The 18,138-nt window shown below is 39.6% G+C and overlaps 1 protein-coding gene across 1 annotated transcript; it reads right to left on the reverse strand.

Annotated features, from left to right (window-relative positions):
• Positions 1 to 1,326: 1,326 nt before the first annotated feature.
• On the reverse strand, positions 1,327 to 18,051 carry SAMD3 (sterile alpha motif domain containing 3). Its single transcript, XM_009081732.1, has 6 exons — positions 17,995 to 18,051; positions 16,976 to 17,143; positions 4,294 to 4,497; positions 3,728 to 3,899; positions 1,889 to 1,971; positions 1,327 to 1,644 (listed from the first exon to the last, which is right to left on the reverse strand). Exons 1-6 carry the CDS (start codon positions 18,049 to 18,051, stop codon positions 1,327 to 1,329), a joined length of 1,002 nt encoding a protein of 333 aa, XP_009079980.1.
• Positions 18,052 to 18,138: the final 87 nt, after the last annotated feature.

An 18,138-nucleotide genomic window follows, 5' to 3' on the forward strand; every position in this document is an offset into this window, starting at 1 on the left:
CTGTTGCAAAAACTGCGCCAAATAAATTCAGTTGCAAACTAAAAACACTGAGTAGACCTACTGAGTCTTTAAATGGCAGTTGGTATTGTTTTGTGTGTTGTATTGGTGGTAGCCAAGCCATCACACCAGTAAAGGATGTCCCCTGATTACCATGGAAGCCACATGACAAATCCTAAGGCTTCAGCAAGAGAGTTTGGCCATTAAATGCAGCCCTCTCCTCTCACACTGCAGGATCTCCCACTGTAATCTCTGCCTTGGAGTCATCACTGCACAGCCAAGCCTTAACAAAGCTGCTGTGGTCTTCCAAGCTGTTTGTTTCAATGTTTAAAGAACTGTGGTAGACCACAAGTGCTGCTTTGCCTACACTGACATTTTTAGAACTGGTGGGAGATTGATCTCTTTACTAGAATGTAGTGTTTCAATAAAAAACCCACTTTTTATTTCTAATTAATGCAGTGGGTCATGTCTGCTGGCTGTTTCTACAGTGTGTCCCCAGGCACTTGTCCAAAGCTGTGCACTGCTGGGCTGTATCCCTTGGGATTTCCAGACATGCAGGAGTTAAGAGGAGCATGTTAGGGAGAAGAGGAAGATGTGCAAGAAGAGAGGAGAGGACCCTCAGTCTATGTGAGCAGAGAGTCACCATGTGGAGAAGGCCAATTTGATCTGGGGAACAGATTCAGAAAGAAAACGGGGTATTCTCTCCCAGGCACCAAAGCTGTGGTTACAAATGCACATGGCAGCATCCCAGATAAGTCATTCTTGCTACTTAGAGAGCTCATCTTAGAATCCCTATTTAGAAAATTCAGGGTTAATGGTGAAACAAATGAAAATAATGTTTCACTTATGGAGAAAATAATGAAAAATCATCATTCTGCAAATTAAAAATCGGGCCCACCATTTTAAAACACAAAAATTATTGTATTAGGCTCTCAGTGATCATAATATAATGAAGTGGTGGTAGTAAGTAAATCTTGAATTTGTGCCACTTCAAAATATTAACCATATTAGCATCTGAAGCAGCAGAGAGCTTGCAATGGCTCACAATATGTTTTTCAAACTCTGGCAGTCAAAATATTACTTGAATTTGTCAAATGCTCCATATAGAAAAATAGTATGTGACACATGATGTAATCTAGAAAATTTTATTCTCTCTAGACAGCTCTAAAATTTCCATTGAAATAATGAAACTGCTTAATTTTTTTAAAAGTAGCCAGTACAATAAAAAAGGGCGTTATTAAACATAAATTTTAAATATACATACACTTTCACCAGAAAGAATGGCACTGATTTTATCTTCACAACAAAGGGATTTATTTTGACAAAATATCAAATGCTCCCAAGAGGAGTGCTGGGTGCACTATCAGGTATTGGATACTTGGGAGCCTCCAGCTCTGCCTTTGCCTGGATGGGCAGGGATACTGGGTTCCTCACCTCAAAGACCAGGGACTCCAGGAAGTTCAGAGTCCTGTGGATTCTCTTTGGGCATGGGATATTAAATACATGAAATGCAGCCAGCAGCGCCGCCAGGGCCATGGTGCAGTCATCGAGCTGGGCTAGCTCTTCTCTTTCTATGTACAGTGCAAACTCACATGAATTCATGTTGAAGGGATTCTTTACTTCCAACACTGGTGTCACTGCCTTTACCTAAATTGAAAAAAGGATATTTCAAATGATGCCACAGTATCGCTATAGTTAATAGATCAGAGAATTAAGTAAGCCTAATAACAGATTTAGCTAGTATTTCTATGAGTATTTGCCTTCTACTCAAAAGGCAGGTTAATGTAATCTTTTTCCAGGAACTAAACTAAGCCACCAAAAGTCCATGTGATGTGCCCAGGCAGCTGATAGAAGGAAGAGAGACCAAGACTGCTGGTGCTCTGTCTCCTACCTCCTCGTTCACCACAGCAAACAGACTGGAATCATCTCCAAAGACATCTGGCAGGAGTAAACATGCAGCAGTCATTTTCATATCTGTCAAAGGCAAGGATTTCTACTAAATTACAAATGGAAACATTCTGGCACTGCAGCATTGTCTTGGAAAAGCAGATTGCAGCCTATGTAATAGTTAACAGCTCAGCAGTGGAGCTGTTATTCAGTCCATTTTGAAGAATAGCTTGTACCAGTCTTAATATTAGGCACCTCAGCTGGTAATGGGCATTAGAGTTCAAATTATTCATGAAACTCTGCTACTCAACATTATGACTCAGTTTCTCCCACAATAAGTAAGTTGACCTTTGTGTTTCTTCTAGTGGAGTTTGCACGTTGAGACGTCCTCCTGCCCCCACCACCTGTCCCCAAACTCCTGTCCTCCTGCCCCCACCACCTGTCCCCAAACTCATCTCTTCCTAGTAAACTGGATGTCTCTGGGATGTCCTATTGCCTGAGGAGTCTGCTTTGAAGGCTGCAGGACAACCTGGTGCTGTAGAACCTCCTGGGACCTGCTACCTGTCTGGTTCAGCTATTATTGACTTTAATACCCTTTTGCAGGTCAGCCTTCTGGTGTCATCTGTTTCACTGAACTTACCTAGTCAGGCATTTATTTAGGTTCCAGGTCAAGTTGTTTGTGAGAGAAAAGCAAAAAAGTAAATGCCTTGAGACTTCACTGAGGTATGAGTTAAAATCTCTGTGGACATACTGTATGAGAAAAGGGGAAATTACTTAAAATATGCATAGTTTTTTAAGACCAAAGCTATGAGTAGAAAGTCCATAAAGGCTTTCTGGTTTAGGCTATTCCTTGATACTTTTTAATCTGTCATGAGCTCTTGAGTACTTGTGTTTTTTAGCTTAACAAAAGAAAACCCCAGTGTTTTAGCCCAATTTGCTTGCTTCTTTAAGAAATGGCCTGGCAATAAATGGAGTGAAACTGCTATAGGAAACACACACATGTTTATGTTGTGTGGCCTTTGATTGACATCCTGGCATCATGCCTGTTGGGTAGAAAATGAGTCTAAGGAGCACTTCTCACAGAGCTAAGCTCGGGCATTGGCAGCAACAGCTGGGGAAGAATGATTCTGAGTAACTGCTTCAAAGGTTTTGTCTGCACTCCCCAGACATCTCAGGTTGAAAGAAGGTGAATGACAGTAGGTGATTGCTCCCCTGCAGCCAGGGAGCCAAACACATCGAGGAACATGGACCTCCCTGGATGATTCTGGTACCTGCTCACCAGAGGTAGCAATCTGTGCCCTTATTCCTGCAATGTGTCTCTGTAGAGATGAGGTATCTGAAATGGTTAGTGAGAACTACTACTTAATTAAAGGGATAAAGACTTTAACCATAGAAACAGTAAGAGAAATTGTATCTTTTTATGGGTCTCTGTCTGAACCAGAAAATTAGTTTTCTGTGAACGTTTTTAGAAAATAATAAGCACTCTTTTACATATCTAGAAATACATACTTCTGCTCATCTTGCAATACTTATTTTAAGGTAGTTACTAACTTTATCAAACTTTCACTCAATAGAAGCCTTTCACTCAATAGAAAAAAAATAGAAAAAAAATTTTCAATACTTGTCGCAGCCTTTCACTCAATAGAAAAAAAATTTTCAATACTTGTCTGACTACTAATTTAGTAGCTTTTATTCTTAATGCTTTCCCATCACTATGTTTTCAAAGAAACCAACATTTTTTAAATGTTTTTGCAGTAAAATTGAAACCAGTTTAGTTACATAAGTAAGAACAATTAGCTACAACAGAACTCTGATATTCAGAGCGTAGAAGATTTGTACTGACATTTCAGAATGTCTTCCTCTGTGTACTGCTTCAGATTTTCTTGCAGCATAATGTTAATTGGATTATTCCTCACCACATACAAGGACAATATGCTTTCTGAATAAATCTCCAAAATCTCGACTGTTTTCTTATAAATGTCCATGTGTGTGAGAAGCTGGAACTCCCTAAAAAGCTAAAAGAAAAACAAATACTTTGTATTATTGCAAACCTCAAAACCAAAATTGTAAACAACACATGCACTTTGAAGACAGGATAAAACTAGCTCAGTAAAATAAGATTATAAACTGGAGAGGATGGTTTCATTTCTTTTCAGAGCAGTGAAGAAATACATCAAGTAACATCAAAATTCTTCAAATAACTCACTGGTGTTGTGTGTGGCATGTTTGACACAGAACTGGTGAACCTTTCAAACTGGGATTAGCAGCAAAAATTAAATTAAAAAAAAAAATTAAAGAGAACAATGCGGATTGATACTTTGCTGGAGGCATCCACTAAAATAAGTGCCTACAGCTCTATCACATCTATAACACAGAATTCAATGTCACTATTAAAAATACCTGTGTTACCTGATAAGGGCATCTTAAGAAAGGAAATAGTCTAAGAATATCTTTTAAAGGTGCCTTGTTGTTGATCATTTTTCTCCGTATTCCTATCGTCACATTCATTCTGTTATCAACTTCTTTCCAGTTTCTCTGAGTTTTCATATATTCTTGCTTAAGCCACTTAGTATGCAAATCCATTGTACTGCCTTCAAGATGAACAGGTTCTTCCTATCAAAAAATGAAGGACAGAATTTTATCAAATCAGCCTTTTTATCTGATGTGGTTTTTGTCATTTGATGTGATCTCTGTCATTTGAGTGTAGTCAAGCTCAGCAGAAAGTTTCTGTAGGGTGGTTTCAGTACCAGCTCTGTGAATCACCCTCATATTCTAATATTTAGATTAAGGTCTGTTTTCATATAAAACTATACTTATCAGCCAAGTCTCGCAAGCTCAAATTACAGATTTGAGGATATTCATGAAATTCCTGTGCCTGTGTCTGGTTTGCCTCATTGTGGTTTATTGGAAATGAGTAGTCAGTTCTAATGATGACTCACCATTTAAGCAATGTTGGTTCTGTATTACCAAGAGAAATGGTATTTTCCTCTTACTCATGCAGGCCCTAAAAGCAGGACAACTAACTTTCTCACTTATGCAACTGAAGTATTTACTCCCAAGAGACCAGCTGAACTAAGAAAACTGTCAATGGAAACCATTATTTGAGCAGTTTGACTGTTAGTGTTTTCAAAAAGTATTTTTGTACTTGAGGATAGTTAACAACCTTTCTCAAAGTTATTATAATTGTCCCTGATGTAATTCCAAAGCTAGTAATTACTAAGAGAAGGAATGACTATCCATAATAGTACACCAGTGGCAATAGCGTGGGTCTTTCAGGGGATGCAGTGAATTTGCTCATTGAAACAAGAGAGGACCTATAGATACACAGGTAGTACAGTTACCATTCTCAGGCTACAGTGACACTGGCTTTTCCCATATGTATTGCAGCTGTGATGCAGCTGTGACAAGACCTATGGGTGGCCTGTGGGTCAATGTTAGAGGGAGTTGAGATACTTCATCCCATTTCCCAGAACATTTAAGACACAGGGCTGTGAAATATACAACATCCTAAACTGCTTCACAGTGCTGTGCATGTGCAATTAAACTTTCCAGTTTAATTAGCATCCTTTTTAAAAATGGTGGACGTGGTATTCCAAGAATGTTTGCACAAGGTACATAGTTAAAAAACTGTGTCCCTCCTGGTATATATATCCAGAGATTTCCATAGCCATTGGCATCACAGAAGAAAATAAGCCCTGCAAGCAGGACAGACACCTACCATGACCACTGCAGGTACTTCTCTGGGCCTTGCTAGGATGCTGTATTAGCACAGTCTGCTAGTATTCTATCTGACAGAGATTTTAGTGTTAATTCTATTACAATAATAATGTTTGTTTGCGGCCAGTTTGAGTAGGCATTCACTGTAGCCTTTATGAGATGGGCACAGTAAAACTTAAAGTACTTGAGGAGATACTGGGACACCAGAGTGGCTTACAGTGGAATAATGCATTCCCTTTTGTTTATTTCTTAAATAATTCTGAGTATTCAACATACATTTTTTGACTGCTGCTTAACATTGTGCCAAATATTCTTTGGCCTGGTATAGAAATATCATTTGTGAATGGTATTAATAAGCTCAGAGCACATCACTATAAATGTTGTTAGGGTTGGATTTTCTCCTTCTGCCTTGTTTTTCATCTAGCACTGTAACTCAGTAACGTGGTGCTTCTTCAATTCTTCAGTCTTTGTCTTAGTACCCTTAGTAGCATCACAAAATGTAGTCAGACAACTATTCTTTTTCTACATAATTTAGAAATGAACTGCTTAAACCAAGCATTAATAATCTTTTCCATGGTAAAGAACAACTATCTCTTCCTAGCCTTGTTTGTTCTATCTTTTAACTGCTTATCCATGCAAGGACCTTCCTGCTTATCCCCTCAGATTATATCCTTTAAGAGCCTTAGAAATGCATGTGGTAAAATCTCTTCTGAAGTTCAAGTAAACTATATCAGCTGGATTTCTTGTGTCCTCAGGGTTGTTGAATACTTCAAAGAACTAATGAATTTATGAAGAATTACTTCTGTTTACCAAAACTTTGTTGATTCCTTCCTAATATGTTAATCTCTTGGGTCTGCATTACAGTTCTTGCCAATTTGGCCAGTAAAGACAGCAGGTTTCTTGGTCAATGTGTTCTCTAGCTCTCTCCTGAAATTCTAGAAACTGGCATCAAATCAACTACCTCCAATTATCGAGTATCATCTTTCATGAGAGAAATTGCATGTCACAATTAGAAAATTATTTTGTATCATTTTATCCTTGGACGTGACTGAAAATTTTGCACAAATAATTCATCCTGGAAATGTGTTACTGCTCATTTTAGCATATTATTCTTTAATCCCTTTACTGACATGCTGATCTGAGACAGATGCCCTGATGCTGCCTATGGTTCCAGTAATGTGACTGTCTAAACTCCAAACAACTCTTCTGGGAATCCTTGCAAAATCTGTCTATAGTTTTTCTGGTATGGCTTTATATTCTACAAGCCTTCCTGCACTTGAAGAGTGCACACTGAGCACTCCTGCCCCTTAGCAGCATCAGGCTGCTTGCTTCTCACCTGGCTGAAAAAGCCTAAATAACCAGTGCAGAAAAGGCAGAATACCACAAAAAGAGTTCTGTGTAAATCTCCATCAGATCACTCAGAGTCATCAGCACTGTTTTGCTGCTGGCATGTCATGTCTGCAAGCTCCCTGCATCAGTGTTTGGTAGTTTCTGGTATGTAATTTATATTGGTTACTGACTGTGAATACCATCCCAGTATTCACACATCCCCAGCTGGGCCGTTCAGTGGTTTCTTAACCTGCTAACTTGCCTTAAGTCGGACAGACTGTCTGTTGCTGCAGTGTGATCACTGCACAGAACCAACTGTTGGTCCATTCTTGTCAGTCTCAGGATGCTTGTGCTTTTTCACACATGCACACACGCAAACTTGGACAGTTGTTTGGGGTTTTTTAAATTACATTTATGGGTTTTACTCTCTGTAAGAGCTAGCTCGAAGTCTCTGACTCCAAACAGCTCTATTACTACTGGTTTCCCTGGTGGATCTGCTTCCAACCCTCCTGCCCATAGAGCAAGAGGTTCTTCAGCTAGCTGATGATGGTGGTTCATTCCCAGAGGGCCCATCACATTCAGTGACTTACTTGCAGAGGCAAGAGAGCAAAACAAACTCGACTCCATGTGCTGTAACCACAGACTGATGACTGGGTTGCTTAGAAACAAATACCGAGGAGAAAAAGTTGTGACCTTTACTCTAGCTTATCTCCATTCCCCTTGTCAAGGCAAATGCTGCTGGAGTTGATGGACTTTCCATGTAGTCAGCTCTGTCCTTGAGAATTAGCTTAGCTAATGACATTATTAATTAGTTAAAGATCCTTTGACATTTTCATAAGCATCAATTGGATGCTTACTGGATCAATTGGATTGGCAAGCTATCAATAGAAATATGGCAGTAGTATAAGGAAGAATTACTATCATACCTATCTACTAGGGAAAAAACCCAACAATGGAAGGCCAAACCTTGTAGTGTAAATCACTGATTATCTCTGAGTAACACAAGCAGAAGTCAAGTATTAGAACAGCTTTTCTTGCAGTGTTCATCCTACTTAGAGCAATCACAACCTGTAATCTCCAGTTTTGTAGTTTGTGAACGTGTTGATTTTTAAGGTAAGTGGAATGGTGAGAGGTGGCTTTCTTTTGGGTAAAATAAGTTATCTCAGTGGGATGCCCTTTTGCATACACTGCTGGTATGAACAGGAATAATCTGGGATTGAGAAACTGGTTCCTGAGCTGGTCTACCAGACTATCACATGCTTAATAATGGAGGACTCGAGATCCTCTCCACTTTAACCATTGAAGTGGGAAAGCTAGTTACAGCACAGCAATATTCCAGTAAAATCCTGACAATAAGGTTAAAGCTCAGTTATTTTGGTACTGTGGAAAAGCAATCCTACCTAGACCAAAGCCAGGATCTCTTGTCTCAATGTTTGAAGAAGCCACAGCTAAGAGTTCGACATATATGCAGGACAGAACTAAAAAAAATAGCCTCATTCTTGAGGTCATCCAACCTCCCCTGGCCAAATTCTCAATCATGTCACCAGTAACATACATTTCACTTGCAATGGTAAGAATGTTAAGTGGCGATATTTAATGATTTTTGTATACAGAATTCTGTCTTATTTAGCAATGTATATGTTTAGTTTATAATGTAAATAATTTCCTTTCTTTTTAAATAATAGAAGTTTGATCTATTAAAAGCAATTTTACTAGACCAAATGGGAATGTACCTCAATGCCTGTAAATAAGAAGCTGTCTTTTCATCACAAACTCATAAGAAATACAGCAGAACAGAGAAAAAGGTCAAAAGTATGCAGAAAGGAAGTTAATGAGGTAAGCAGAGAATATCCAGTACTTGTATGTCAGTGTAACTTAGCCCTTGCCTGAGGGATGGTCCTGCCAAGGCTCTGAGTTATTCTGTTGTATTCACATGCAGAGAGTGACAGCAATAGGGAGCCCATCCCTCAGTGCCCATGCCTGAAACCACCCTTGACTTGGCATCTCAAGTATCTGTGACTAGAGCCACTAGATCTGGCAACCACACCAGTTGTAAGGAAGGCTCTTTGCCTATGCTCCAGATGTCTTTTGTCCCCAGCTGAAATTCACAGTTCTACTTGGAACCATGTACAAGTGGATTGTGTTAAGATGCTCACATTAAAGCAAGAAAACATATATAAATAAAACATCTAGACTGCAAAACCCTCACTTCTCCCATCTCCTGAAGCGAGAGGATAGTTGGTCATTTGGTCAGAGGTGGATTTCTAAGCAAAGGCCCAATTCCTTAATGTCCTTCTGATGGATCTTGATTCTTCCCAAGATACAGGATTGTAATACTGCATTCTTGTAAAAAAACCCCAGCTAGCTGAGCACTTTATGAGTCAGTTCCACAGCCAAGGCAGTTAAACTGCTGTATCACTTTGTGAGGAGGAAGAGAGCAATTCTTAGGCATGATGTGAGCTTCAAGGTCTAAGCTTTCAGTTACTGTTGAAAGCCAGCATCATAAATCATAAAAGTCATTAATGTCAACACCAAAGTAAGATGACTGCCTAATCACAGAGTGACAAAAGCTCCTCTGGTGAGGACAGCAGGCATCTCTTGCTCTTTACAAGGGTTTACACCAGTTCCTGAGTGCAACCTAGCTGTTGCTAGTGATGAAGATCGAGATCTGTTTTTGAAGAATGTCAACAACACCTACTGACTCCTCAGTTTGAGAGAGTGAATTCAAATAGGAGCAGTGAAGTTAAAGGGATGGATATGAGGACACTGTACTACATGTTCACTGCCAACCATGGATCCACATTCCTCACCTGGGATGCTCTGGGAATATTTCTTTGAGGGAACTCCTTTGGATGGAGAATAATCTGCTTGCTGGGAAGGGAAAATACCATGTAATACCTTGTGATGCTGGTGAGAACCATCTTCTGGAAGAGTAGTGCCATGCAGAGAGGTTCAGTGGTGTCAGCAATGAATAGGAACTCCTTTTACAGGATACTTTGGGATTGGGACACTGATGAGAAGCAGTAGTATTGGTACAAACATTGTCTTCCATTATTACTGCTCTTGTCATCTCCTAGCAGCTGCTAAAAATATTTCCTTTGAAAAAACAATTCAAATTTTCCTTCCTAGGTGCCAATTCATATTCCAGGTCATATTATTGCTAAGAGCATTGTTGCTGCTAGCACTTCTTGATTGCTGAGCCTATTTGCATCAGTGTTAGCATCAACACTCAAGGGACTTACACAGGAAAGCCTGAGAGGGGCAGTTTCAGTGTCTTCTCTGTGCCCACACAAAGGATATCATGCTTGCATACTCACACTGGGAGCTAGGACCCTTGTTTAGAATAATCTTTTCCATTAATTGGCTTTTGTAACTTCTTCAGGGTGAGAAACAGCTTTCACAGTTAGTTAAGTGAGCATAATCTGAACCTTGTGTCTTGATATTTGAATACTGAAAAATGGGTCTTGCTGTCTTGTTTGGAACACATACAGACTAAGCCTCATAAAAACACAGTGTACAGAACAGTTTTTAATACCACTATTGTAAGGGACAGCCCTTTTTCTATGGTGACATTCAGGTTCATCACAATGACATTTACTCTGCTGAACATTGGGGCATTTTATATCAGGAGGAATGTTCAAAAACAGGTTATGACAATTAGAAAGTGAAGGTTTGCTCAAAAAAACCCCAAACTCAAACATGCCAGACTGATCTGGAACAAGTATGGATCTGAAAGGCAGGCAGTAAGCTGGACACTGCTCAGGGCCCATCTTCTTGCCCCAGATGATGGAAGAGAATTGAGAAGGCATCACAACTGTGCCTCACCTCTCAGGTCCAAACACTGAGCACAAAGACAGGTGAAACAATATGGACAGGTTGCTTTCATGCAAAATGAGCATATAACCTACTGCAGGACACACACTGAGTTGTACTCAAATGAGATGTTTAATTAAAGCAGGCTTTGCTTTAATTACACATAATTGCCCTTTTGAGCCAGGCAGGCAACTTCAGAGCTAGACTTACATACCATTGCTAACCAAAAACTTTCAAAGCCACATAAGTCAGTTCATTTCTGATCACAACTGCTTTCTGATTTGTAAGCTGCATGAGCAAAACGAGCAAAACCTTTTTTTCCTCTAGCAAGGCACAACCTTGATTTGACACCATAATTCACAGAACAATGGAGATACTGAATGACGTAACAAGAAGGCAAAGTGCAAGAGGTATACCAGGAATTTGTGTTTAAAGCTTTTGCTTTGACTTAAAAACATTTTAAAATATTAACTAAGCAACACTACACACTGTATACACATCAAAGTTCTAGTGGAAAAATCACATTACAACAGTACAGTGCAGCCATTGAATGGTCATTTATATATGCACACATTTATATAATGCGCACATCCACATTCTGGTTGAGCAAACATTCAGACATTTGATTTAGAGACTTTTAATCTTAAAGGGAAAGCTGCTGTCACTCCTGCTTCATCTGTGTATGACACTAAGAGTATAGATGGCAGCTAATGCTGTACCTGCCAGTAGTGCCTCAGCCACAAGACTGAGCCAAGAGCGTGTACACCTCATGCACAAGCTGTTCATCCTTTGAACAGTTTCACAGATGTTTGGTTTCCTTTTTCCCTTGCTGTTGCCTTTTGTTCCTCTTCATTCCTTCCTTTTTCTTCAACCACTGCCTCCCAAATCCTATTTTCTCTGAACGCCTTGAAATTTTGTTTCAAGATTCTAATGCCCACAGTGGCATAAGGTCATTGACAAACATGATGTTAGTTAGCACCTCAAAGAAAAGCAATGTCCCTAGGAAATTTCTAACTTGCCTAATTTAGCTAATCCAAGGTAAAAAACCCTCCAGCTCACAGGGTAGACATCACTCAATCCTCATTCCTCCTTTCATCAGAAAAGACAGCTTCAGATGATGATGAACATAAAGCAGACAGGGTAAACTTCACTGCTCTTGTACTGCATGATACCACCAAAGCAAGCACATATGGTGCCCAGCTTCTACTTGGTTGTCTCCTGGGCCAGAGGTCTTGTCTGCTTTTCATCTCATCATCTTGGCAGAAGATTTGCACAATTTCAACATTCCTACTTATCTTCCCTGTACAGGAATAATATCAGCAGATGTTCAGCTTCACGGGTTCAAGTTTCTACAGAATCCTTCAGTTTCTCCCTGTCTAATTACTCACCAAAACATCTATCTCTATCCCATAGAAATAGAAAAAAAAGATGGCCTGCTGGTGCCCCCTTTTTAAAATGTATTCATTATGTTATTGCCAGCTCTGCTGAGTGTGGCAAATACGCCCAGTTATCTGCAAACATCTACCACTACCTTAACTGATGTCTTGTCCTAGCCTATTTTTCCTTTTCACACCTAACTCCAAATTTATTTGTGTGACAGCTTCAGAGAAACCACAATGACCTCACAAACAGGCTGTCATAGGATGTAAGAAACTGGAGGCATTAGAAGAGGGACTGTACTCTCTCCATTTCTGTTTAAGATCATGAACTACTAACAGTCTTCTAGCCTGTTACATTCCAATACAATTCAGGTAATTTAAGATACCCTTGGGTAGTTCCTTTGCTGAGATGTTTTCTCACTAAAAGTCTGGGATGGATTGAAGAAGCTTGATCCAGTTACATAGATACAGCTATTTAGTGGCATTTGAGATATCATAAGGGTATCTCAGAAACCTCTGGAAGTAGCAGGATATGACACAGGACCTATGGGAAACACATGCCATTCTGAATTGGCAGGTGGAGCTATATCTGTGGGCTTATTCATGTCTGTATTCTGCTAACTGAATTGATTGTGAAGCCACACTTTCCATGAAGAGCACTGTTCAAAATGACAAGATTTCCAAGCATGAAGTTCTGAAAAGGACAATTTGCTCTTTGGTCACTACCCCTGTGATGACTAAGATAGTTTTTGAATCCCAGGCTTCCATTGCATGGAAGTCAATCATCATCTCTAACCACTCTTCCCTCTCCATTACTTTTTGCCTTTTGACAACCCGCTGGCCAAAGAAGCACACCAAGGGTGTCCTGTCTTCCTATTCCTTCTGGCTTCCCCAAGTCTAGGGTCCATCCTATTACAGATGGCAGGAGGTGGTTTCCCTCACAGCCTGAAGCCAAATAATTTCTTAGAGCAGAGAAAGGGGGTTTGGTGCTAAAAAAAGATATGAGATCAGCCAGAAGAAACCACTGGATGTCTGGTTTAGCAGTAAGCCCACCCTGGCTGCAGAGGGGAGTCTGGTTTGCTTTTCTTATTTATTTTCACAGTGTGATCACTCTTCTCATGCAAAGTACCTTCCATTTGCAGCAGATGAAGGTCATTATCATTACAAAGCACTCTTCCCTGGATTACTGCAGCTCCAGCTTATTCTCCTGAGTATGGAAAATGACTGAGGATTCTCACTCCATAGCCAGAAAATTTGTTGCTTATGGAGCCTTTCCTGATAAAATTCTGAATCTCCCTCAGACACAGAAAGTCATATTAATATCTGTCAGGCAAAGTTCAAGCTTCTTTCCATGGTGGTGCAACCTGATGAATATTTGTAGGGAGTATCATTTTAGGTAAAATCTCCCTCAGTAACAGACACCTCCAGCATGGATTATGTGCTTACTTACCCTCATTTTACAGCTCTGCACTTGCTCAAAACCTTTCATGTGATGCTAGTCACTCTAGAAAGAGTAGCTACTCTACAGTCTTGTTTGAATATAATACTCTGTAATGAGGAACACATCAGCAGATGTTTTAAAGAAGCTGGAGGAAAAAGTTGCTGCACCTGGAAGCAAAGTAACTTGGGAGGTCAAGTAATGCTCAAGCTGCTTTTGGAGGAAGAATGCCTGCTGGCAGGTATTGGGGCTTGGACAGACTGAGGGACAGGCATCATCTGTCTCAAAACATCACACAACGCTTGCCCTGGTAAGCAACTGATTTTCACATGATGAAATAGAAAGATTGGTAAAGGCTTTTATTGGTAGTGTGATAAATGACTGAGTCCCCAAACAGGATTACAGTCGAAGTTTACAATTTATTATGTGAATTTAAGCAAGCAAACAGCACTGGGTGCGCGGGGAGTCTCTGCTCTACCAACACACACACAGTACAGGTCCTGGTTTCTGTTTATAAACTAGTTGTTAGTACATATTCATGACTATCCCGAGAGAGTGCATGCTCAATTGGCCTCCTGGAGTCTTCTCAAACTTTCTATCTCTTCTTCCTGTGAACTTTCTATCTCTTCTCCTGTGCAGACTACTGAGTAAATGCCTAAAAGCATCAGCCTAAATTTAACCCCTTCTCCTCTGGCAAACTCAGCCAGAAATCAAATCAATTCCAGATCGAACTCCAAAAAGTTCCTCCAGGAACAACACAGCTTGACAAAACATGGTAAATGCTAAGCAAACAAAATGTCCTTAACAAACAATCTATATTGTTCAGCCTAAACCATTAGTTCAAAGTAAGTATCTTTGCCCACCACCGAGCACACCCCCGGCCCGGGACCACCTGGACGCGGCTCTCGCTCTCTCTCCCACCGCCGTGCCGAATCTCTCGGCCCTCTCGGCTTTTAATGCTTGCCTATGTGTCATAGCAGCTTCCAATTCCAAATAAGCAGTATCACAAATAAAATAAGGCTTATATTAACAAAACAATATTGAGATAGATATATTGAGGTAGATTCTAACATTGCTCCGTATTGACATGAATCGGGGGAACACATTTCACAGTAGTAATAACTTTGTTAGTCTTTTTAGATAAAAACAAATGCCAGGTATACTAGTGAGACATTTCCTATTAGTAAATAATCTTTGTATCAGTTTGATACTATTAACAATCCAAGATTATACTGACATAAAGCACATTTGACAGTTACAGCTTATGACTGTTCAGAAACTAAAGCTCAATATAGAAGTTGGCTGTGTGACTGGTAAGTAGGTCATCTGTTGGGAACAGATGTGCTCTCTCATCTGCACTGCTTTGCCAGTCAGCTTTGACCTATAATGCCCTAAATGTCTTACTCTTCCTATCTAAAGGGGAGTGGGGAGCCCCAAAGGGATTAGGAAACCTTTACTGATCACTCTCAAAATGTCTTCTTAACCTGGAAATAATTTCTCACTCTTTTACCTTAAATAATCCTGATGTGTTGGCTTCTAGTTCACACAAATCGGATTCATTCTTCCCAACTTGGAAAAGAAATCAAGTCAAGGGGATCTGGTTAATGATAATTTGAATATCATCTGGGTTTCCCATTTTGATATTGGGTTCTAGATCAAATATTTACTTTTTGAGGCTAAGATGCTTTGTTTAACAGTTTCTATTTTTCATAGAGTAATTAGTGCCAAGGATTGGCAGAAAGGTGCCTTAATGTCTGTTCCTAAATATACAGAATGAAAAACTCCACGCTGTGTTTGTTTCAAATAATATTAAACATTATGTTCAGTTTTGCACATATGTAGTGACATAATTTAGGATTTCAGAGCCAGATATAGCTGCTTTCAATGTAGAAACACATTTAAAACTAAGAAAGTTATGATTCCCTCAATTTAGTGCCATTCATTCTTAAACCTTAATAGGCCTCACAAGCATTAATCCTTGCATTTATGAGAGAAAGAAAGGAAACGTTTTTTAGGGATACGCAGCATCCTCTTGCCTTCTTCTAGTTTAACACTCAATTTGCTTACAACACTAAAGCTAGCAGAAAATGCCTTGGACTTTAGATGATTTGGAACATTCTTCTACAATTTCTAAAGCAAACAAGGGATGACCAGTGATGGCCTCAGACAATGCAGTTAAAAAAAAGAGTGGCGATTCCTAGTCTGCAGACACACAGCACAATGCACTGACACCTTCTTTATAGAAAAATGAAGCCAAGCTTGCAGTCACTCTAAAGCCCTTTCCAACTAGCTTATACGTCAGAGGAGATCCACATTGCCCTTTCCAAGCTTTAGCAGATCTAGGATGGCTAACTCTTAATGTGCACACAAAACAAGAAGCATTTAATTTCTCTTGTACTGTGTGCAAGACTATTTATTATTTTGCACCCAAGTTAAAAGTTTCTTACTTCACACATTCTGCAAACCCTTCAACTAAAGCAGGCGAAGAGGGAAGTGTTTATTCCTGCACACATTAACCTAAAGGGGATGAACAAAAATTACTGAAACTTCTAAAAAAAACCCAAACCAAACATGTATCTGCATTTTGAGTAGGAAATTACAGCTACCTTCAAACACAAGGGCAATGTATGCAGAAATGCATCCAGTAAACTGCTCTCGCTCCCTCTGTTAAACAGCAGGATGGACATGGGAAACTAAAGTCAAATATCTGCTTTCATATCTTCTTTATCACATTCTTACAATTGTTTAAATTTTACCATGTTCTAATTGCAGCACAAGGAAATGTGAGGAGCATTGACAAAGCACAGCTGAAACTTTAATGTATTTATTAATGTGCATAAATTAATTAGGATGCTTCTAACACTTACTGGACAGTGATAGCTCTCTGAATTCTCTAACTAAAGGAATGCACAGCAACTGCATGCATAGATTTGCAAGCATCCCTATGTTTATCACACATCAATACAAACAGGTTTTATATAGCAAAATGCAATGTGACAGTAGGAAAAGGCCATTTACTACCAGCTCAATACCTCTTTGCATTCTTATTAGTATAGAGGTTTCAGCTCTTAGACATGTCTCTACTGTTTTTCACTCTAATTGGAGGTATATAACCTAAAGCAAAATAGGAATATTGCATTTAAAAAAACATACAGAATTTTCTGTCCAATTGGCAACAATTCTAAATGACACCAAATATGCAAGGCATCCAGTATCAGGTTTAGCTCTGCTGTTGATACTTAAGTTTTCCAGAAATAGAAAAAAAAGTCAAGGGTCTGGCTATAGGACAAGCTCTATACAAAATGAGTTTAAATAGTATAAGAAGGCTTCAATTCTCCCCTATACTGGCTGGTGGCCTTACTGTCAACAGAGCACTTGAAAGACAAAGAACTCATTTAAGCACTAAAAATCTTGCCTCTACCTTCACCCGAAGATCATCAAGTTTGTTTTCAACAAATGAAGATTTTCTGGTTTGTCCTCTCTTGTGGCCAAACTTGCATTTGTTCCTCAGGACTTGCTCATCATCTTCAACGGGTCTCCGCACATATTTGAAACGATCTTTAAGGGCCCGTTTCCATAGCACCTGCACGAGGGGAAAAAATACCTGTCATTACCAGTATCTGTCAAGAATTTGCCCCATTACTAAAGCAGGTCACTTTGTTTTATCAAACTGTATAAAGATAAAACACTAAGCAGAAAAGGACTCATAGGGTGATGTCAGCATACACTAAGGGGACTTCAGAACGGAAGGAAACACAAGCACCTGTGGTATATGACTCCACGGCAATTAACAGCTGGGCTAATGGCACTGCTGTTGTTTGCTAAGGACAATAATGATTGAACCTAAGGCTTAGATCTATCCTATATAACCAGGGCTGTCAGTGAAACTGCAGTTTTCTTTCCTTTGTCAGCTCTTACTTTGGGATGCTCCACATCGGGTCATGACACTCCGTAGTGAAACAGATCAGCTCATGGATGCCACAGAAAACTAATGGGATGTTTGGGGTTTTTCCCCATTGTTTGTTTGGTTTTTTTGTGGGTTTTGTAGTGTATTATTTTGCCTCTGCCTCTGGCAGCATCTGACTGGTGGGGCACTACGTTTCACTGGGAACCTACTGTTAAACTGGATCAATTATATTTTTCAACTGAACTCAAAACTGTGGATTTAAGGGGATCATTTAAGTAGGTCTTAGTGTTTGTAAGATACCTCAAGGTATGTAAATTGCAACTTAAAGACATTTCTGCACTGTAAGTAGATGCAGTTCCTGTTTAATGGAGCCATTCATAAATCCTTGGCAGTCAAAGACAGAGATTGTGTGATCTCACTTCTTCTGCCACACTTGTGTCTTTTTTTACTCAGGTATTGAAAAGTCACTTTTAAAACTGGATGGAAGCAACTATGTTGTGCATCCTTATGCTCCAATGACTGCTCACCTGCAGTCCCCAGCTGGACGTCCCATGGCAGGACCTAGCCATGCCAACTACTAACATGTTGGGAAGCAATTATTAAGCAAAGGCTATTGAACACATAGAATCATAGAAACAGACGGTTTGGAAGAGACCTTAAAGATCATTGAG

The sequence above is a fragment of the Acanthisitta chloris genome, unplaced genomic scaffold, assembly GCF_000695815.1.
Source record: "Acanthisitta chloris isolate BGI_N310 unplaced genomic scaffold, ASM69581v1 scaffold27919, whole genome shotgun sequence".
In the NCBI taxonomy this organism is placed as follows: domain Eukaryota; kingdom Metazoa; phylum Chordata; class Aves; order Passeriformes; family Acanthisittidae; genus Acanthisitta; species Acanthisitta chloris.